Below are 23,643 nucleotides of genomic sequence, written 5' to 3'. Positions count from 1 at the left end.
AATTCCCAACCGAAAAACTTCTGGCTTAAAGTCTATATGTTTTTTAATCATTTTCTCCAACCATGTGTGCATTTTAGTCCAAAATCGTTTTGCTTCAACACACGTCCACCACATATGGTAATAAGAGTGCACTTATTACTGAAGAGTGGCGCCCTCTCCCCACTCACCCTGAGTGCCCACCAGGGCAAGAGCCATGTCGGAAACGGCACGGTAGTTGGTGAGGAGCCCGTAGAACTGAGTCAGCTCTTGGAAACTGGCCTCGTTCTCCAGACTGAAGACAAAGATGACGGCATCTGCCCAATTGGCGAACTGTAAGGGGGGAAGAAAAGCAAGTGTGAAAGATCGGTACCAGGCAGTTCCCTTTAGACTGCCTTTATTCCACACTCAGAATAGGTCTGGGAATGGGAGAATGATACTGGCTCCAAACTCTCCCCAAACAGAGAGATTATTAAAGATTGGAGAACTTTACATCGAGCCAAGCATTTATTTATTTTAATTCTGCCTTTGTTATTTTTTATAAATAACTCAAGGCAGTAAACATACCTACTACTCCTTCCTCTTCCTGTTTTCCCCATAAAAACAATCCTGTGAGGTGAATTGGACTGAGAGAGAATGACTGGCTCAACGTCTCCCAGCCACCTCTAAGGCGAGACTAGAACTCACATCTCCTATTTTTTAGCCTAGTGCCTTAACCACTAGGAGCAAACTGGCTATTTCTTTTGTTTCTGAAACTTTTACTTCTTGATTCCCACAATTAGTGCTGTAGTGAGTTAAATGACACTGATTTTATATACTGACAAGCTTGTTTATCCATAAGCTGGAGGGGAGATATCCAATTTTAAATTAAAAGGGAGTGCGTGGTAAGAGGGTTTTTTTTTTGAAAAAAGTTTTTTATTTTTTATTTTCTTATACACATATTATAGATGTACATTTTCTTATTCATAGATAATCATATATATTCTCTCTAAAGAAAGCACAAAAATAAAACATTTTAATTACATTTGGAGTTGCTCTTCTATCCTTTCTTTCCCTCCGTTTTACAGCAAACCTCCTCCTTCTCTTTTCCTTCCCTCCTTCTTTTCCTTTCCTACCTTCTTCTTCCTCCTCCTCTCTTTCCTCATACCTACTTCCCTTTCCTCTCCCTCACTCCTCTTCTCTTTCCTTCTTTTCTCTTGGTAAGAGGTCTGAGACCTTTCTTTTCCTTACGTGCAGTTGCCCAAGACACTTTGCTCCTAGCCTGGCTGATTAATAAGAGTTGGGGTGATAAATGAGCTCCCCTCACCCACACCCTCCTTTGGAAAGAAAACCAGACACACTTCTACCATCTTTTCTTTTTACATGAATGAGCCAGACAACTGAATGGCAGGCATGGCTGCTCCCATCAGGTCTTGTTGGGTCCGCAGAATTTCTCTTGCAGTGGGAAGAGCTTGTTTTCCATGCAAGCTAAACATGGGGTAGCCTTTTCATTAGAACTGCCAGGATTTCAAGTGGGCTGTAATTTCCAGATTCTTCCATCTATGAATAATTTGAGCCTTTCCCAGACCATCATAAGCAAGCTGAGAAAAAGAACAGCTGCCTAAAACACACAGGCAGACAGTTACTGGGCTGAAAGTCTGATCTGTAGGATGGAGGAGTGAATGTGCACGTCCTCCTGTACCAGACACTTCAGCCCATGGCCCCCAACACTTCCAGATTATCTCACCAAAATGCTTTGTTTGGCAAAGAGAAGATAAACTATGATGTAGACCAGAGTTTTCCAAAGTGTGTGTTTTACAGAACCTAGGATTCTGCAGGCAATTAATGGGCTTCCATGAGAGACTAGGGGCAAAAAAAAAAGAGGTTCACTTGGACACAGCCAATTTTCAGTCACTAGATTTATGCCTCATGATTAATAGCTCTAGGTTTTATTTAGTGGTGGGGGGGGAGGAGGGAATAATTTCTGTGACCTGAAAAAGTTTGAAAAACACAAACAGGTCACATGTGGAGATCTGTAAATCATTCCACAATTTTTCCTCTTTTTGAAGGGGGGAGGGATTCAAATTAGTCTGCATATGTCTAGAGGTCTCTATGCCTGCAGAGTGGAGATATCTCAAAAGAAATTAATTTAGGGCACCAGTAAACAAACTCCAGATGTTTCAGATTCCAATGTCTATCAACCTCAGCCACTATAGTTAATGGCAAAGTATTGTGAGACTTGTAGTCCAAAAACATCTGGAAGGTACCAGGAAATTTGCTTCTGGTTAAGGCAAACCGTGTGGTATACAGAATGCTATCTTCTTAAAACCTCGCTATATCCCAGCACCGATTGCCTAAGATTGCTTCTTCATTCCCTGAGAATAGTGCTGGTCCTGAATAGAAAATGTGAGTGGTCACTTCAGTGACAGGAGACAATAACCTTTTCAGATTCGGGTTCCATCACCTATCCTAGAAGATATGATTTTGTGAGATTTTTAGCCCTTGTAATTAACATAACATAACATAACATAACATCAGAGTTGGAAGGGACCTTGGAGGCCTTCTAGTCCAACCCCCTGCCCAGGCAGGAAACCCTACACCATCTCAGTCAGATGGTTATCCAACATTTTCTTAAAAATTTCCAGTGTTGGAGCATTCACAACTTCTGCAGGCAAGTCGTTCCACTGATTAATTGTTCTAACTGTCAGGAAATTTCTCCTTAGTTCTAAGTTGCTTCTTTCCTTGATCAGTTTCCACCCATTGCTTCTTGTTCTACCCTCAGGTGCTCTGGAGAACAGCCCAACTCCCACTTCTCTGTGGCAGCCCCTGAGATATTGGAACACTGCTATCATGTCTCCCCTAGTCCTTCTTTTGTTAAACTAGACATACCCAGTTCCTGCAACCGTTCTTCATATGTTTTATCCTCCAGTCCCTAATCATCTTTGTTGCTCTTCTCTGCACTCTTTCTAGAGTCTCAACATCTTTTTACATCGTGGCGACCAAAACTGGATGCAATATTCCAAGTGTGGCCTTACCAAGGCATTATAAAGTGGTACTAACACTTCACGTGATCTTGATTCTATCCTCTGTTTATGCAGCCCAGAACTGTGTTGGCTTTTTAACAGCTGCTGCACACTGCTGGCTCATATCTAAATGGTTATCCACTAGGACTCCAAGATCCCTCTCACAGGTACTACTATTGAGCAAGGTACCACATATACGGTACTGGTGCATTTTGTTTTTGGCCTAAATGTAGAACCTTACTTTTTCACTGTTGAATTTCATTTTGTTAGATAGCGCCCAATGTTCAAGTCTGTCAAGATCTTTCTGTAACTTGAGCCTATCTTCTGGAGTGTTGGCTATTCCTGCCAGCTTGGTGTCATCTGCAAATTTGATGAGTTCCCCATCTATCCCTCGTCCAAGTCATTGATGAAGATGTTGAAGAGTACTGGGCCTAAAACAGAGCCTTGGGGTACTCCACTGCATACTTCCCTCCATGTGGATGTAGTTCCGTTGAGGACTACACGTTGAGTGCGGTTGGTCAGCCAGTTACGAATCCATCTGGTGGTGGTGCTGTCTAACCCACATTTTTCTACTTTATCTAGTAGTAGGTTATGGTCTACTTTATCAAATGCTTTACTGAAGTCCAAGTAAATTATATCAACAGCATTCCTCTGGTCTACTAATTTTGTCATTTTGTCAAAGAATGCGATAAGATTAGTCTGGCATGATCTGTTTTTGACAAACCCATGTTGGCTTTTGGTTATTACTTTGTTTGCTTCTAGGTGTTCGGTGATTCGTTGCTTGATTATCTTTTCCAGAATCTTCCCCGGTATTGAGGTCAGACTGATAGGTCTGTAGTTTCCTGGATCTGGTTTTTCTTTTTTGAAGATGGGAACTACATCAGCTCTTTTCCAGTCCTCTGGCAGCTCCCCTGTGCTCCAGGATCTTTGAAAGATATAGTTCAGTGGTTCTGAGATCACGTCTGCCAGTTCCTTCAGAACCTTGGGGTGTAATCCATCCGGTCCTGGTGATTTGAACTCGTCTAGGGTAGACAGGTGTTCACTTACCATTTTCTTCCCTATTTTAACTTGTGTTTCTAATCTGTTTTTTGTAGTGCTGTTTTTGATAGGTTGGATTGTTTTTTCCTTTTGTGTAAAGACAGATGCAAAATATGAGTTAAGTAGATCTGCTTTCTCCCTGTTGCTTGTCATCTTCTTGCCACTTTCTCCCAGCAATGGGCCAATTGTTTCCTTGACTTTTTTCTTGTTTTTAACATGTTGGAAGAAGCTTTTTTTATTATTTTTTACTTTTGTCGCTAGCCTTTGTTCATTGTGAGCCTTAGCTTTCCTCACTTCATCTTTACAGGCTCGGGCTATTTGCTGATATTCTGCCTTAGTTATTTGCCCCTCTTTCCACTTTTTATATTTGTCCTTTTTGTCTTTCAATTTGTCAGATAGTTCTTTATGCATGTTGCTTGTTTGGAATTAATTCTAATCTAATTGTTTGGAATTAATTCTAATCTAAGAATTCAGGGAGGTTGTGGCTTCATTCTAAGACTTGACAGATTCTGTGGTGCCCATAGCACTGCACTGTGACTTCCAGATTAGTAAATACAGGTAGTCCTCGACTTACAAACAAAATTAAGTCCAAAATTTATCTTGCTAAGCAAGACTGTTGTTAACTGAATTGCACCTATTTTACAACCTTTTTTTTTTGCCACAAGTCATTAAGCGAAACACTGCAGTTGTTAAGAGATCACTGAGGGGCACATGACATGGGTTTTGTACTTTGTTAACTAACCCAATTATTTTGTGTATTAATTTGACTTATTTCCTATGTTCAGGCTCATTACAGATTGGAATGTAGGAAAACTTTTATCCTATGGTGGTATGGATTGATTAGATCGCTTTTAAGTTTCCTAAACTGAAAACGTAATTTACAGAAGGCTGTCTGGATACTATCTTCTGGTAAGAAGACGTTTCTAAGTGTCAACATCTGGTTATCTAAATTCAAACAAGCTTTGTGGTTGATTTACTGCGTAAGGAGGGGTTACTCTTATCTTGTCCAACCAGCTTTCCTCTTTCATTTTTCTTTGTTGTCTTAATTATAAAAAGGAATGTAAAGTGGGGATCAAGGTTTTCTCTCCCATTTTTCATAGCAAGATCTCATTTTATCAATCATCTCCCCAATAAACTGATTTTAAATGATCTTCCGACTTGGTGGCTTATTGGGAAGTTAAACCAAGGCAGAACTTAAGGCCAGATTTGGCTATCATCATGCAGTCTATTAAACCAATCTGAGTTCCCCCATTGCCTTTGCTTCTCAGAAACTGGCTGGGAAGGTTACAAATGGTGATCACATGACCCTGGGTCAGTACAACTGTCATAAATAGATGCCAGTTGCCAAATTTTGATCACGTGACCACAGGGATGCTGCCAACGGTCGTAAATGTGAAAACCCGTCAGTCATTTTTTTTTCTGCCATTGTAACTTTGAATGGTCTCTAAATGGATGGTTGTAAGTCAAGGACTACCTGTATTTCATTCAAATTTGCAAGTGAAATGTGTATCATAAGTAGTACTGAAAATTCCTTTTATAAAAATATATATATATAAAAACTTCTCACGGTATTCAAGTTTTTGATTTTTAAGAAAATGTTGGATAGCCATTTGTCTGAAATGGTGTAGAGTTTGCTGCCTGGGCAGGGGGTTGGACTAGAAGACCTCCAAGGTCCCTTCCAACTCTGTTATTATGTTATGTTAGGTTGTTTTTTTTTTAAACTATAACTGCTGGAATGGGGAAGAACTTTTTAAAGGTGAGGTGAAGCAGCCCACAGAAGACAGATATCAATCTATTTCTGTAGCTGTGACCTTTCTGCATGCAACAGTTGTCCCTCCATGACAACTTGGATTGAAAAGAGCCCTTCCCCTTACACAGGGGATGATACCTTAGGCACTGAGTTGCAGTAGGTGGGGGAGGTTATGTTAACTACCAGCCAGCTAAAGGAGCACATTTGATTCAGAAATAGCTTGTGGGGCGATCATGCAAATTCTAACCTGGCCAGCATAGCTGTAAACTTCAAAATTAAATCTATTTCCTCTCTTCAGAATTACAGTTTCTTGGTCCCCCACCCCTTCCCCCGATGAGGGAAAACATTGCTGCAGCAAAATAAGCTTGTTCCATATATCAAGTCCTGCCATTTAAAGCAGGATCAACTGCAACTGTTCACAAATAGCTAAAGTGCTCTAGGTCTCAGCCTACTGCAAGCTTTGGGCCAACGAGAGAATCATACCTTAGCATCCGGTGGCCCAGCTTCCTCTCGAATCAGCAAAAGATGGCTCTGGCCATCCACTACAACCTCTTTCTTGAACTGGCCCCCTGAAAAATAGAAGGCAAAATATTTATGCATCAATTGATTTATTAGATTTATATCAACTCTTTCCTTTGAGAGCTCAAGGCAAGATGCATATAGCTCCCTCCTCAATCCCACTCTCTCCACGCACACACCCCCTCACCAACCAGGAAAGGGTGGGCTGATATAAATTATCCCAAGTCACCCTCTGAGCGATTATGGCTGAGGATGAAAAGGAAGCTGGCTGTCCCCCTTTTTCATTCTTTCCAACCTAATGAACTATTTGGAGAAAACCATGTAAAGAGATTCAGAACTCTATGTGCCTGCTTGGCTGCCAGCAGAAATATTCTCCCAAAAAGAACAGAATGGAACCAAACCTGAACAAAGGGGGAAAAGTCAGCAAAAGAAAGATTAAGTTAAAAATTGGACCAGAATCAGGCAAAAGATGTGGAAGGGAGGAAAAAAAAATCCCTGAGAGCATCTATCTCTATGGAACTATTCCAAGCCCTCCTCCCTCCTAGTCATGTGACCCAGAGTTCTACCGCTATTAAGTAAGTGGGAAAGATTCCAGAAGTCCTGCAGGCTTTCTCTAACTTTTTATATTACATATCTAAATACAATAAATTATTTTTCTCCATTCACACAGCCCTTCCGTCCCCTTTGGGCTTTCCAGTGTTTCAGCTTTGTGAGGAAAAGAAAAACCCCAAAGGGCCGAATGAAGGCTTAGCCACAGAGAAGATGCTTCAGTATGGGGAGAGAGAGGGAAGGAGCTCACCTTCCGCAGGTTCAAGGCCCAAGTAGGATCCGGTCAAGTAGCGGTGAACCAGGGCTGATTTGCCACTCTTGATGGTCCCAAGGACACCCTGTGGAGGTTGAACAGCACAAGTCATTTCAGGATGAAACTCATCGTCCTTGGCTTTCTGGAGCTGTTAAGGCAGCCTTTTTCTCAACTATGATGCTCCCCATTGAGTTACTGGAGGACAACTTCCATCCAATGGCTAGCCAGCATGGGTAGGGCTTCTAGCTATATGCTGGCTGGGAGCGACAGGAGCTGCGGTCTAATTCCAATGGGTGGTGGAAGGTGAAAGCAGGGTGCTTTAGGATCTGTTGTCCTCACCACCCAGGTACTTTACTCTTCACTCCCCCCCGCCCCCGCAAATAATGGTCCATCACCAAGTCTGCAGTTCTCAAGAGTAATAATTCCCCTTATGATAGGATCCCCTGAAGAGGAGACACAATTTTTTGAAAAAATTCTGGTCAGTGTTGTTGTTAGATTAGATATTTTTAATTCTGCCTTTATTACTTTTATAAATAAGTCAAGGTGGTGAACATATCTCATACTCCTTCCTCTTCCTATTTTCCCCACAACAACAACCTTTTGAGGTGAGATAGGTGCAGAGAGAGAGAGAGTGGCACAAACTCACCCAGCCAGCATTCACGTTAAGGCAAGATTAAAACTCAAAAGTTTTCTGGTTTCTATCCTGGTGCCTAAACCACTAGACAAAACTGGCTTTTATTTGTTATTGATATTCACAATACTTCCATTCCCATACGCATTGTAAAGCATATTTTAATAAGCTGTGGGAGCCAAGGATACTTGTAGAAAACTGTTGGAAGCCTAAATTTCAATCTTAGTGATAAGCAGCAGACCGGGGAACAGAAAGATCTAAAGATGAAGTAATGCTTGCTACTCACTCACCTGCCCACCCATTCCATCACTCTTTTCTGAGGTCAAACCAGCTCCATAAGTACTATTATGTATCAATTATTTCAGACTTAATTACAGGTAGTCCTCAGCTTACGACCCACAATTGAGCTCAAATTTTCCATTGCTAAGCAAGACAGTTATTAAGTGAGTTATTTTATGACCTCCCTTGTCACAGTTGTTAAGTGAATCACTGTTGTTAAGTTAGTAACATGATTGTTAAGTGAAAGGCTTCCCCATTAACTTTGCTTGTCAGAAGTTCACAAAAAAGGTAATCACATGACCCTGGGATACTGCAACCATCATCAATACATTCCAGTTGCCAAGCGTTCAAATTTTCATCATGTGACCATGGGGATGCTACAAGTCATATGAAAAATAGTCAAAGGTCACTTTTTTCAGTGCTGCTATATATAACTTTGAACAGTCACTAAACGAATGGTGTCAGCTGAGGACCTGTACTAACATCAGTGTTAGGACAGCATTTATGTAACATTAGAGAATCTGCAGGATAGGCAGATAGATGATAGTTAGAGACAGAGTTGGATAGATGATCGAGAGATACAGATAATGTTTTGTATCACTTCCTTAGCTAAGTTTGGAGAATCTGTAGCTCACTAGATGCTTGTTGAAATACAACTCCCCGCAGTCCTCACTATTGCCCTTGTTGGCTAGCCCAGGGGTCTGCAAACTTGGCTCTTTTAAGACTTGTGGACTTCAACTTTGCTGGCTGAGGAATTCTGGGAGTTGAAGTACACAAGTCTTAAAAGAGCCAAGTTTGCAAACTCCTGGGCTAGGCCTTCTGGAAGTTGTAGGTCAACTTCCAAAAGGGTTCTATCTGTGAATTAGCTCCATCAAGTTGACTGGTCATTTACAAAAACTTCAGAGGACAGATTCTTGTCCTGAAGAGCTGCAGTTTAAGGAATAAACATGTGGCGCCATGAGTCAGATAGAAACTAGAAACGAAGGGGAACAAACTTACCAAGCGTAGCTCAGGGATAGAACGGCTAAGAGTCCATTCTTGGCTATTTGCCACAGCCTCTAAAAGGAAAAAAAGGAGAAAAAAGAGATATACATTAATAATAAATAGTTATGTATAATTCCACAGTTCCTACAACAGCTGTGTGAGGCAGCTGTGGCTGTTCCCACAGTGCAGGTAGAAGAAGCTTCAGCAAATAGTGTTTGTCAGCACTCACCCAGCAAGATCCCAATCACCGTAAAACACAATTTTAATTTGAACTATGCTGGCTCGCAGTTCAGACTTGGGACGCTACATTCCCATCAACACCCACCCAACGAGACAGGACATTCCCTCTTGATCTCCACACAGAGTCAAATAACATCTTTACGAGACCCCCATTTTCAGCCCCCTTAGCAGAAAGGAAATTCAGGACCAAATACATGATTGTGGGCTCAGTGTGATGGCAGGAATGTTAAAGAGACACACAGCAATGGGCTCCTTCTCCTCATGTCCCATCAGCTGCTCTGCAAGGACAACTCACTCAACCCTTCAGCTCTCCCACGCACAACAGTCGGTTCTTTGTGCTACTTTCAGTCGGCCAGGAAGAACAGGAAGGGCAGCTGCGACTGGGTGTGCAACCCCCTTCCAGTGTTTTTGGGACAAGTGTCAGAGAAAAAGGATGCACTCAACAGGGCATAAAGTGTCCTCTCAAGAAGAGGTTTCAGTGGCAGGAAATGCACAAAGTGAAACTACAGGCAGGTGTTTGTGTTGATACCTTGGAAAAGCTGCTGAGAAACAACTCTGGGCGATTACTTCACTGTTGGTGGCCAAGGTTTAACTTTATCAAATTTCCAAAGCATTCAGTTACTTGGGGGTGAAAGGAAAAATCTTCGTCAATTCTGACATTTATGTGGAGCAAGAGATGGTATGAGGAGAGACAAAGAGGCAACATATATATATATATATATATATATATATATATATATATATATATATATATATATATATATATATATATATATATATATATATATATAAGCAAATCAAAGAGAAACGTTGCCATGCATAGAAGGGGAAACAAACCAGATAAATGTCTAAAATTAACTAGATCTTAGTACTACATTTGTTTCCCTTAAATTGTTTAAGCCTGAAGAGGAAGTCTCTGAGCATACATAAGCTATTTTTCCTCACTAAAACAAATCTGCAGAAGGATAAGAAGTCAGACAACGTAGGCTCCCAAACGGAATTTTCTCCTTCCAGTATCACTCTTTTTAGAATTTAGAAACAAAATGAAGAAAAAAAGCATGCAGACATCGGTCTCCCTATCAGCACCGAACATGTAGATTTATGTTTTCTCATCTGTCAAGGTAAGCAATTTGATTCAGATAATTCAGATGTCAAATCCTATTAGCCATAGCCAACGTGGCTAATTGTAAAAGATGTAGAAATGATAGCATTTAGAACATCTGGAGGGCAGCAGACATTATAGATTTAAAATACACGAACCAATGAGCAAAATTCCATCATGTAACCATGGATGCTTGTGTGCATCCATGCTCTTTTCCAGACTCATTGAAACATCTGTGCAACATGGCTCTGCTATTTGCATATTCCTGTAAGATGCCCAGCAATGGAAGTAGACCATCCTCACCCGGCCACCTGCAGAGTTCTCGGTATGCAAAATACAATTTGAAGAGTCTACTGCAGCCACTGAGGTCATTGAAGTTCACTTCCCAGCCATTTTTAAAACCAATTATCATTCTTGCCATCATTCTGTCAGTTGTAGTTACGTGCACTCTGGGCTAAGTGGTCATTTGTATTTATTTTCAGACCGCGCTGTCCTTATTTTATAAACATTAAGAAGCATGCTTGGAATCAAGAAGACTACTAGCCTGAAAAATAAGCACACTGGACAGTATATTAGTGATTGAACTGTAGTGGTGCAGTGGTTAGAATGCAGTACTGCAGGCTAATTCTGCCAACTGCCAGCTGCTGGAAGTTCAGCAGTTTGATCTTGACCACTCAAAGTTGACTCACCTTTCCCTCCTTTTGAGGTTGGTAAAATGAGGACCCAGGTTGTTGTTGGGGACAATAGTCTGACCCTGTAAACCGCTTAGAAGCGGTATATAAGTCTAAGTTCTATTGCTATTGCGTTGGAGAAATGGGAACAGCAGACCTGGACTATGATCCATGTTTGTCCAAGTGCTATGTGAATTCTCATGAGAATCTACTGAATGCCTAAATTACAAAAGGAAAAGGTGAGATTGGCACCAAGTTGACTTGCAATCACATCCATCCTAGCTGGCAAGAATTAACTTCAATATGAGACCTGAAACAGGAGAAGTTCAAAGCAAGCCTGACCAGAACGAAGTTGAGCTGTCAAGCAAAGGAAATCTCTTACTTGAACATAGCACTATAAACCCAAATACATGGAACATATATCCAAAACTTTCCAAATTCCTGAGGTAATCTAGTGGGTTTGGATTAAAGCTAAGACAAGTATGAGTTCACTGAATGGCTTGAATCAAATCTGAAACCTTATTCCAGCCCCGTCTGCCTTGTACAAAATATTGCTTCTAATGAGTTATTTCTGGCATTAAAATGGTTGGCTATTGTCTGTGGTCTTCTGTGAACATGGGCTTGGTTACTGTTATATTGGACATGTGAATGTTTATGAGGGACGTACATTGACAAACCAACAACCTTAAAACCAGGATTCTGAGGGATACTTTCTGGGTGCGGGGGCTGGAAAGTTGCTATGGTAATAGAAATGACTACAAGCCAGAACACATTCAAAACATTACCGCTTGTAGGGTATATTAGAAACAATTTGTAATATATGAACTGATTATTCCCCTTCAAAACCAGTATGCCCTTACATACTGGGGTGGAAAAAATAGTGAAAGCTTTCTTCTCCTTCAGTTTCTCTATATTTGAATCCTGGTTTTTAAGGTTCTCTGACTGAACTGCTCTTACCTTGTGCATCTGAGCATCAAGGTAAATGCAGACGGCCATACACAAAAACACAGCTAAAGCCTTTTCTTGCTCTCCCTGTGTGTTAACTTGAAACTGTTGCTTAGCAACAGCTCCCTGCATATCACCAAGGTAACCAAGGAGAAAAGGGGACAAGGAGTGCAGACCCTGCTGGTCTTTTGCTACAGAACCCTAAAGGGCATCACTTACTACTTATTCAGAAGCAATGTAACCCCCTCCAAATTTGACCTGTCTACTTGACACCCACTGGCAGGTCAAGTATCCCTTTTTAACACCAATACCAAACAACAACAAACAACAAAAGTCCAATTAGGCTGCGAACCTTGTTAATTTTGGCTGATCAACAGAAAGCTAAGGAGGGTTGATGCTGGTTAGTACCTGGATGTGGCCATCCAGGGCTGTGAGCTAAAGTTAGAAGTCCAAACAACACCCTGAAATAAGGCAGCCGCAAACTTCTTCCATGTTTACCAAGGAAACTGCATGTATGTAGTTCAACAAGAGTCAAGCTTGACTCCAAGCAAGTTGACTTGACTTTGAAAAAGGATATGACGGAATGTAATTCTGCACCCAAGTTGAAGCCTCTTGCTCCTTCCAAATATGATGATAACACACATCCACACCCTTCCTTAATGCAACTTTCCTACACTTGATGACCTGTAGATTATGGATTTGTACTTTTATTATTCCAAGCCATCAGTACCATTGATCTTATTGGCTACAGTTTATGAGAGCCTAATTACCTCGGGGAGCCCACAAGTTTGGAGAAAACTGAATGTATACAGGCACTGGCTGATGATTTAAGCTTATTCTTCATCATAATTGTTTATCTGCTGGCAGCCATGCACCGCCCATCTTTTGACTAGCAGAGATTTCGGCTCTACCAGCCATGTTGCTTTTCCTCCGAAAGCAAACAGTGCAATTTGGTAATCCCAATTTTAAGGCCTTGATAGCCTTCCATTTTTAATGTTGCTTCATTTTGTTAAAATGTTTTTTTTTAGGTGAAATTTTTACCAAGAACTAACACAAGCTAATAAAGAGTAAAAACAGCAAAGAAAGGAAGAACTGCAGAAAGAAAGAATAAAAAGAAACAGAGAAAAGCTTCTGATTTCCTTTGCAGCAAATACAAGTGCAATTACAAAATTATCTCTTGCACTTTGATTACAAAACAATTCACTCTATTATCCAGATTTTTTCTAACCATAAACCCAACCCCCACCCACCCCCGTTTTATCTTAAAAGTCTATAAGGGCTTTCCAGTCAGCCATAAACGTAGTCATTGTTTTTCCACCCCCTCTAATCAAAGAGGTTGATTTAGGCATCTCCACATGTTCCATCATCTTTTTAGCGTTGCTTCAAACCAGTAAATTTCATTTGCATAATTCTTATTTGGTTTAAATACTTTGAAGTACCCTGTTCCTCCATTAAATACATTTCATCTTACCATACAAAAAACTACCACTCAGGCTGAATATAGTTATTCTGTTGATGGGGCTGAGAGATAGATGAGAAATTGTGATTGAAGCTCCTGGTAGCAATATAGCAACATTAAGTGTGTCTATAAAGAAAGCATCATCCACTGTCACACCTGCCCTAAAGTCCATACATAATTCTCTTACAAAGGAAAGTTCCTACTCAATCCTGGGTCTCTCTTTAGAGTGACTGCCAGGGGCTGACATTGTTCTCTCAGATTATGAGGTAAGTGAAGAGCAGGCAGGGTAGACAGGGAGGCTGGCAGTTTTCTCCATCCAACGCTCCTCTCAGAGTTGCAATATTCTCTCTTCTGGGGATGCCATGTCAAAACCTGAACTCAAACCGGCACAAAGATAGGCTGTGATGGGGACAGCTCACATTGCCACCCTCCTCCTCTCTCTCACCCTTTGTTTCTTCCTTTTTTGGCAATGAAAGGAATATTGCTCAGTAGGCTTGTGCAAAGCTGGAAGGCTGTTTATAATTTTAGATCACCATGACAATAAATTTCTATGCAAAGCCATGCTTAGCTCCCTGTATTTTCCAATCCAGGGCACCTCAAATGGCATTTCCACTGGTATGAACAGGGATAATTAAACAGAAGAGAAGTTAGTGGATGTTCTACATAACTATGCCCTGGCCGTGCAACAGGGTAAGCTCCCGTACCTGCTCAAGCTCCTGTCCTCCTAACAGTTCGAAAGTATGAAAATGTGAGTAGCTCGCTCGGTGGGAAAGGAACAACGTTCCATGCACCTTTGGCATATAGCAGGGGTGTCAAACTGGATTTCTTCAAGGGCTGGATCAGCAATGTAGTTCTCCGTGGGCCGGTGGGGGGGGAGATGGGATGGACACTTCCTGCAGCAACCTGCCAGACAAAACGGGCCATGTGGACGGGGTGCACACCAATAGTGGGTTTCAATTTCAGCTGCTACCAGTTCGCTTGTGGGCTTGTGGGCGTGCGTGCGCATGCGCAGAGACGTCTGGGTAGGTGGGCGGAGCCTCCCGCCACTGCCACTACTGGTTCACCTGATCCAGGGTGAACTGGTAGCAACCCATCACTGGCGCACAAGGCAGATAGCCATGCTGGCCACATAACCACAGAAAATGTCTTTAGACAACGCTGGCTCCCTTGACTAAGATACGGAGATGAGCAACCACACCTTAGAGTCAGACACAATTGGACAGGGAAACCTTTACCTTTAACCTTTGTAGGGTTCAGTTCTTCTCTGAGCAAGGATATGGCTCTACTCTTTCACTTATATGGAGAACCAAGGTCTACGACTCATATCAGGACACAATCCAGAGTTCGTTTCTATCTAGTTTTTTGGAGAGCCTTGTTCTCATTTTCCTTCCAGGTTCTGAGGCACCCACCGGGGTTTCAAAAACCTTTTACAGCAATGGTGTCCAACCTTAGCAACTTTAAGACTTGTGGACTTCAACTCCCAGAATTCCCCAGCCAGCCATGCTTCTTTACCTCTCTTAGTGCTGATTAGATGTCCCACATGATTTCTTTAGAAGTTTCTTTTCAAATGAACAAGTATTATATTGACACTGCAAAGCAAAGCACTATCTTTTTATTTATTTATTTATTTATTAAACTTATATACCGCACCATCTCCCATAGGACTCAGGGCGGTTCACAGGCATATTAAAACAATATAAAACAATATAATAAATAGACTTTTAAAACCCAAATTAAAACTAAATATTATCAAGGCCTGATCACTAAAACAATAAGAACCAATAAAACCCCCATTAAAATTTGTTTAAAACATTTTTGTTCTTAGGCTAGTCCCGCGCGCTGAAATAATAGAGTCTTCAGTTCACGTCTGAAGGTCCGGAGGTCAGGGAGTTGTCGTAATCCAGGAGGAAGCTCATTCCACAGGGCTGGTGCCGCCACAGAGAAGGCCCTCCCCCTGGGGGTCGCCAACCTGCATTGTTTGGTCGACGGCACCCTGAGGAGGGCCACTCTGTGGGAGCGCACAGGTCGTTGGGAGGCAATCTGCGGCAGAAGGCGGTCTCGAAGGTATCCCGGTCCTAAGCCATGGAGCGCTTTAAAGATGGTAACCAAAACCTTGAATTGCACCCGGAAGACTACCGGTAGCCAGTGCAGGCCGCGCAGGATAGGTGTTATATGGGAGCAACGCGGTGCTCCCTCTATCACCCGCGCGGCCGCGTTCTGGACTAACTGGAGCCTCCGGGTGCTCTTCAAGGGGAGCCCCATGTAGAGAGCATTGCAATAGTCCAGGCGGGAAGTGACGAGGGCGTGAGTGACCGTGCGTAAGGCGTCCCGGTCAAGGAAAGGGCGCAACTGGCGAATCAGATGGACCTGATAAAAAGCTCCCCTGGCGACGGCTGTCAAATGATCCTCTAAGGACAGCCGGTCGTCCAGGAGAACGCCTAAGTTGCGCACTCCCTCCCTGGGGGTCAGTACTTCCTCCCCCACAGTCAGCGATGGTGTAAGCTGACTGTACCGGGAAGCCGGCACCCACAGCCACTCTGTCTTGGATGGGTTGAGTCGAAGCCTGTTCCTCCCCATCCAGACCCGTACGGCCTCAAGACACCGGCCCATCACCTCAACGGCTTCATTGGGGTGGTTCGGGGTGGAAATGTACAGCTGGGTGTCATCAGCGTACAGGTGGTAATCCACCCCGAAACCACGGATAACCTCACCCAGCGGCTTCATATAGATGTTGAACAGGAGAGGCGAGAGGACAGATCCCTGAGGCACCCCACAAGTGAGGCGCCTTGGGGTCGACCTCTGCCCCCCCGCCAACACCATCTGCGAACGGTCAGAGAGATAGGAGGAGAACCACCGGTACACGGTGCCTCCCACTCCCAATCCCCCCAACCGTCGCAGCAGGATACCATGGTCGATGGTATCAAAAGCCGCCGAGAGATCTAATAGAACCAGGACAGAGGAACAACCCCTGTCCCGGGCTCTCCAGAGGTCATCCACCAACGCGACCAAAGCCGTCTCAGTGCTGTAACCGGGTCTGAAGCCGGACTGGAACGGGTCCAGATAGACAGTTTCCTCCAGGTGCTGAGGAAGCTGATTTGCCACCACACTCTCAACAACCTTCGCTAAAAAGCGAAGGTTGGAGACTGGACGATAGTTAGCTAAAACAGCCGGGTCCAGGGAGGGCTTCTTAAGGAGGGGCCTCACCACCGCCTCTTTCAAAGCAGCGGGGAAGACACCCTCCAACAAAGAAGCGTTGGTAACTTCCTGGAGCCAGCCTCGTGTAACCTCCCGGGTGGCCAGCACCATCCAGGAGGGACACGGGTCCAATAAACATGTGGTGGAGTTCAACCTGCCCAGCAACCTGTCCATGTCCTCAGGAGTCACAGGATCGAACTCCGCCCAGATAACATTCTCAAGACCTGTCCCCGTCATCCCGCCTGAATCTATCCAATCAATGTCTTCTTGCCTCTTACTTAACTACAGTAATGATTTGGGATCCCACAAAGGATCCACTGGGTTGGGAAAGAGTATGTGGGGGTGGTTGTTCATCTTCTGGTAAACATACAGGTAATCCTTGACTTACAATCATTCATGTAGTAGCCATTCGAAGTTACAATGGCACTGAAAAAAGTGACATATGACTCTTTTTCACATTTATGACTGTTGCAGCATTCCCATGGTCACGTGATCAATATTCTGATGCTTGGCAACTGGGTCATACTGATGACAGATGCAGTGCCCTGGGGTCATATAATCACCTTTTGGGACCTTCTGACAAGCAAAGTCAATGGGGAATCAGATTCAATTAAGAGCTGTGTTACTAACTTAACAGCTGGGGCGATTCAAAACTAACTTAACAACTGTCTTGTTTAGCAACATAAATTTTGGGCTCAATTATGGTAATAAGTCAGGGACTACCTGTATTGTTGTAACCATGGCGGTTATGTTGAGAAGAGACAATTTTCTCATAATAGCAACTTGGGGAGTATGCTCAATACATGCTCTCTAAAATTCCAATGAATTTGTCTACATCATCTCACTCACGTAATGTTCACAAAAAACAAGTCTGTAATGAGCCTACTCCCTGCCATTAGTTTCTTGTTGGTTCTATGTGGGCAAAGTCAAGGATTTGAGGGTTAGACCTGGAGGCAAACCAGTGGTGAGATTCAAGTAATTTAACAACCGGTTCTTTGCCCTAATGACCAGTTGGGTGAGCATGGCCGTGGTGTGACAGGCAGCACTCGGCCTCCTGCATCCCCTGGGAGCAAAAAAGGGGCTGTGGGGGGACTCGCTCCCCCGTGCCCTGTTTTGGGCCTAGTAGGCCCCCCAGCCTCCTGGGAGCAAAAACAGACCGTGGGGGCGGGCTGCACTACCCCTGCACCTGATTTTGGGCCGAGTAGGCCTCCCTGCAGCCTCCTGGGAGCAAAAACAGGGCATGTGGGGACTCCTGGAAGAGGCGGGGCCAGCCAGCAATTTAACTACTGGTTCGCCCGAACCATTCCGAACCGGCTGAATCCCATCACTGAGGCAAACCCAGTGAAAAGTACCAGGGTCTCCTGGTACTTTTCACTGGGTTTGCCTCAGTGGTGCGATTCAGCCAGGAGACCCACCAATACAGATATCACAAAGCTGTGCAGGAGATAGCAGGAAGAAGGAAGATCAAAAACGTCCCTGCCAGATGGTCATCAGGTAGATCCAGATCACCTGCGTATTCCTCTGAATGAGAGAGGTGGAAAATTGCCAGTAAGCACATTTTAGATAGGAGAAGGCCTAGTACAGTGGTTCCCAACCAGTGTGCCGCGGCACTAAGGGGTGCCGTGAGATCTTTTGAGGGTGCCGGGAACTTTTGAGCTACGGAGATTTTAAATATCTATTTCCTTATAAGGGTGCCGGGAACTTTTGAAAGGCTTTCCAAGGGTGCCTCAAACAAGAAAAGGTTGTGCCTCAAACAAGAAAAGGTTGGGAACCACTGGCCTAGTACTTAGCAACTGAGAAGAATATTTGTGTGTGTAATAGGTTCATATCGTAACTGCCGAAGATATGCCTACTTCAAGTTGTTCTGAGGTTAGACTTTGTGAACAGAAATGCTTATTTTGTATTTTGGCATCAGGATATCAGCTGAGACAGGGAACTACCCCCACATGAATGCAAAATCATCAGTAAAACCACAAAAGCGAAGCTGCTTAACTGCTCTGACAAGGTTTGTCTGAAATAGCTTCTTACTGTACTGCCTTTTCAGTGAATTTTAAAAAGGGCAGAAAACAGGGCGGCGTTGCCTCTTTCAATCAGTCTTATATCTACCCCAACTATACTCAGAACTGTTTTCATTTACAGATACCCACTCTCTTTGCATATACATCCTTTGGCCTCAGAATTCCTCTTGGGCCTGATTTTCATTGACAAATATCCTCTGGTGAGAAAGCGGTAGAAATACCCCAAGAATTTATGCTCTCTGAGGTGTAATCTCCAAATGACACTCCCAGACGTGGGGAAAGTGCCAACTGTTCGGAGATAATTGGCAATTGCAACTCATTAATGCATCCCCACAGGACTGGAGACGGGGATTAATACTGTCAGACTGATTTTGAGACCCATATTTAGAGAGCATTCTTTCCCCTTGCTCCCATTCTCTAATCACCCACCCTCCAAGCCAGGGAAGAGCAAGGGGCAGCACCAGCTGTCTCCCTCCAAACTATGGATTAGACCCAGAGGAACAGGACAAGTAAGTGAGCAATTCAGATCCAACACTATTGGTATGATTGAGAGAAGGTATAAGGTTGTTATCCAGGAAACTTTCCTTTTGCACAGCGGAAACACAAAAACTGGGCCTGCTGCCTCAAAATCCTGCCAGTCAAGGCAAACAGCATAACTTTGCCTTGGATCTGTGCTGCAGAAATCTAGACACTCACTAAATGGCAGCAACACACTGCTATAAAACTCAAATTCTGGGCATCTGGCAGTCATCCATAGTTTTGCAGCTCAGTTTGGCAGCTCGGCTTCAGGGCTGGGTTGGTACCAGTTTGATGGGGATGTAGCACTTCTATCTCTGCTTACACTTTGGGGAAATCTCATGCTAGGGCTTTTTAAAAAAAAAAATGAGAAAAACAAATCAACTACCACTGAGCCGTTTGAGACATTATGGTCTTGATTTCAGCTGCCAGTTTAGTCCACCACCCTCTCATTTGTTAATCACACACTTTAAATCAACAGGCAGGCATCTAAACAAAGGAATGAAAGAGGACCCTTTTGTGGTGGGGGAAATCTCGAGAACAAGCCTGAAACAATTTCAAATCAGTGGTCATATGAATCTCACTAATAAAAGAGCTGCAGGTGAACAACCCCCTATGCAGGTCTTCAATCTATTGCCATTAGGGGACTAATTATCCTCTTATTTACTCTTGAGTTCCTACTAGCCAATAGGAATGAAGTAGATAGTTTCTAGTCCATCTTTCCCGGATTAGTGGCAGTTCCCGTACATTAAACAGCTTAAACAGAGCTATAAAACATACTGAATCATCAAAGTCTTGGCAACATGTGTATGAATTGAAGAAGATGGCTGCCTAGTCAACCACTTGGTAGCTTTGCCTGCGGCGCATAGCATGTCACAGCCTCTCAGTGCAGACAGCCCCATGTTATCAAGAAAGCAATAGGTTATCATTGCTACATTTTATGTCAGCAGATTCAACAGGTCAATCATTAAAACATCAAGAAATATTTTATCTGTTGTGAAAATCAAGTTCCAAGATCAGCCGACACTCAAATTGTAGCATGATAGGAGAAGGGTGTATGATATAAGGCAGTTCCATTCCCAAAACTTCCTTTAATAATCCTTAGCCAGAATTTGCTGTGAAACAGCATTGCAGACAAAGTAATGTATTATTTATTCATCGCTCAGTTTATATATAATGCTTTGCTTTTATTTTTTTGCTTCAAAAAAAAAAGTGAATGACCATTTAAAAAAAGAAGATTAGACCCAAAGGAGATCAATGTTTTTAAGATCTTTTCTTCTGAGTTCTTTACTTACTAAAAGGTCCACCTATCCTCTTGCTTTTAATTCAATATTCAACTGAAGTATTCAACTCATGATGCACCTGCTTAGTCTTGGATTGCAACTTCCAGCACCCTCAAGAAGCTTTGTCAATGACAAAAGATGCTGGGAGTTATAATTCGATAACATCCGGAGTGCTATAACTTACTTAGGTCTCTTCTGTTTTGGCTCAATGTGAAGTATGAATCCAACCCCCACTTTAACAGCCCCAAATCCCCAGAGCCCATGCTAAAAATATCAACTCAGTTTGTTTATTTGTTTAACAATTTGGGCAACCTGCCGAAATTGACAGATTCTGGGGCCAAAGTATAGAAAAAAACCAATTCTGTTTGTAAACCCAAGATGGCTATCAATTCTGGTTAAAAGCAAGATGGAGTTGGATTGTTTCAATGGCTTTGAGAAATGCCGATAGAGAAGAAGCTGCATAGGCCAGTATATAAAGGTAAAGGTTCCCCCACACATGTGTGCTAGTTGTTTCTGGCTCTAGGGGTGGTGCTCATCTCTGTTTCTAAACCGAGGAGCCAGCGCTGTCTGAAGACGTCTCTGTGGTCATGTGGCCGGTGTAACTAAACATCAAAGGCGCATGGAGCGCTGTAACCTTCTCATCAAAGTGGTCCCTATTTTTCTATTTGCATTTTTTACATGCTTTCGAACTGCTAGTTTGGCAGAAGGTGGGACAAGTCACGGGAGTTCACTCTGTTACGCGGCGCTAGGGATTCGAACTGCTGAACTGCCGACTTTCTGAATAAGCCAGTATAGGAGTATACAATTCATGTCCCCTTACTTGCAGTCAGAGTGGGGACCCAGCAGGCCTCCTTGCAATGTTTTTACAGGACAGGTAGATTCAACCTCAGCCTGATAGTGCAGGTAAGCCAGTTTTATGCTGTATAAGTAATACCTGGCACTCTGAATTGGCATACAATTTCATATCGGAAGACTGAGAGGTGGTCAAAACAGGAGTAACCATCACCAGAGGCATCTTGATCCATCTAGGATTGTAACTTGTCAACCCTTTAAAGCATGGGTGTAAAACTCAATCAGGTCACGTGACGAATTGTGACGTATCACGACATTTTTGCCTTTGCAGAAGCTGGGGTGGGCGTGGCTTGTACGTGAAACATCTGGCCCACAGTTTGACAGGCCTGCTTTAAAGTAAGCCAGGAAATAACTACCACAAAGATTATAGGAATGCTATTTTACTGTTTTACTGGAAACACAAATATTTTTGGTTACTGAATTAGAATTTAATAGTGCAGAACTAGTTTCTAAATAAACCTGTTCCAAAGTCTCAACTTTGTACTGGAAAGACTTTCTGCCTAAATCTTAGTGGGTAAATTAGGATTGAATACCAAAGGCCAATACATATTTCTTTATATAGGAATTTTAGGGAGTGTATAGGGTAACAGCAACATAACCAAGGCACAAGTATATCCAGTAGTGCAGGGATCCCCAACCCCTGGTCCACAGATGGTACTGGTCAGTGGCTTGCTGGGAACTGGGACATGCAAAGTGGTGGGTGAGCACACAAAGCTTCATTTGCACATTTGGAGGATCTAGATTGCATGCATGAAACTATCGCTACCCGCCTCCCACTGCGGCCACACCAAAAAGGTTGGGGAATGCTGCATCAGAGGTAGTCTACTTGACTTACAACTATTTGTTTAGTGACTATCTGAAATGCCACTTTTAACTGTTACAGCCACATCCCCACGGTCACACGAAAATTCAGGCACTTGGCAACCAGTGCGTATTTACGACAATTGTGGTGTGTCAGGGTCATACAACCTTCCCAGTCAGCTTCTGATAAGCAAAGTCAAAGGGAAAAATCAGTTTTAATGTTTAATGACTGCATTCTTCACCTAACCACTGAAGTATTTGCATAACAACTCTAACAAAAAAACGTCATAAAATCTGCCTGACTCACTTAACAACCGCCTTGTTTAGAAATAGAAATTCTGGTCCTAACCGATTCCTAAATTGAGGATTACCTGTAAAACCAGACCTTGGTACAGGTGGTCCTTGACTTACGATCACAATTGAGCCCAGAATTTATGTTGCTAAGTGAGAAATTTGTTAAATGAGTTTTGCCCCATTTTAGGACTTTTCTCACCACATTTGTTAAGTGAATCACTGCAGCTGTTCATCACCTGGTTGCTAAATGAATCTGGCTTCCCCATTGACTTTGCTTGTCAGAAGGTTGCAAAAAGGGATCACATGACCCCGGGACACTGCAACCATCATAAATATGAACCAGTTGTCAAGCATCCAATTATTAGTCACGTGATCATGGGGATGCTGCAACGGTCATAAGTGTGAAAACCACACAAGTCACTTTTTTCAGTGCCGTTGTAACTTCAGATTGTCACTAAGCGAACTGTACTTAAGTCAAGGACTACCCGAATTTACTTCAGTTACTTCCATGCTTTGGGGGTTGAGTAAAGAGTTGCTGAACTCATGCCAGGCCATGCCTCCAATGAAATCCCAATAGATCTTCTCAGTGAGATCTGCTGAGGATCCATACACTTGTTATCTGTAGCCCCTGGCTCACAAAACACTCTGGGGAGCCAAGCACATTCCACAGCCCTTCCCATCGGCTTGATGTGCAGGTTTCAGTTGATTATGCAGGATGATTAGAGCTGACAGCTGCTAGTTGCCAGTTTGTAAAGGCTTAGAAGTATGATTGGGTGCCAGAGAACTCAAAACAAAGCGTATTTCTAATAGATTCTTCCCCTCCCCCTGCTTTTTCTTCCTAAGCTTGCTGCATACTGATTCTCTGGGGCCGATTCCTTTTTTTTTTTTTTAAGTTGTCAATCAGAGAGGATCAAAAAGAAAACTGAAGAAGTCATTTTACACCCTTATAATTCATCCTGATGAACACATCTGCTCAGACAGAGGCTTATTGCTAGGGAGAAAATGGGGGTGGGTGGGGGAGGGAAGAGAGCCATCAAAAGCAGTCTGGCACATGTGTCCAGGGAATATTATTTCTACCACTGATCTCAGTCTCTTGTTTCTTTGCTAGGTCTATGTCCCTTTGTCTTGCAAAAAGCCATATGGTTGCCATAAAGCTAAGCATTAGCTGGAAAAGACGAGCAGTGGATGATAGAACCATGTCATGTTTAATATCTGCCATCAGAATTCAGATACTGCACCCAGGCTTCTGTTTGAAGGAGGGAAGCCTATTGTCCTTATGTGGTTCC

General features: G+C 43.0%; 1 protein-coding gene across 2 annotated transcripts in view; it reads right to left on the bottom strand.

Moving 5' to 3' along the window:
• The window catches only part of AGAP2 (ArfGAP with GTPase domain, ankyrin repeat and PH domain 2), a 201,412-nt gene that overhangs the window by 28,877 nt on the left and 148,892 nt on the right, over positions 1–23,643 (bottom strand). For both annotated transcript variants that reach the window (XM_058168147.1, XM_058168146.1), the window contains exons 2-5: positions 8,997–9,055; positions 7,085–7,172; positions 6,250–6,335; positions 168–309 (exon numbers count right to left, since the gene is read on the bottom strand). In XM_058168147.1, coding sequence (XP_058024130.1) covers positions 168–309; positions 6,250–6,335; positions 7,085–7,172; positions 8,997–9,055 — 375 coding nt within the window. The remainder of the gene's footprint in view (positions 1–167; positions 310–6,249; positions 6,336–7,084; positions 7,173–8,996; positions 9,056–23,643) is intronic.

The sequence above is a fragment of the Ahaetulla prasina genome, chromosome 2, assembly GCF_028640845.1.
Source record: "Ahaetulla prasina isolate Xishuangbanna chromosome 2, ASM2864084v1, whole genome shotgun sequence".
Lineage (NCBI taxonomy): Eukaryota > Metazoa > Chordata > Lepidosauria > Squamata > Colubridae > Ahaetulla > Ahaetulla prasina.
The sequence above is the reverse complement of the archived record's forward strand: the minus strand, read 5'-3'. Positions and strand labels throughout refer to the sequence as shown.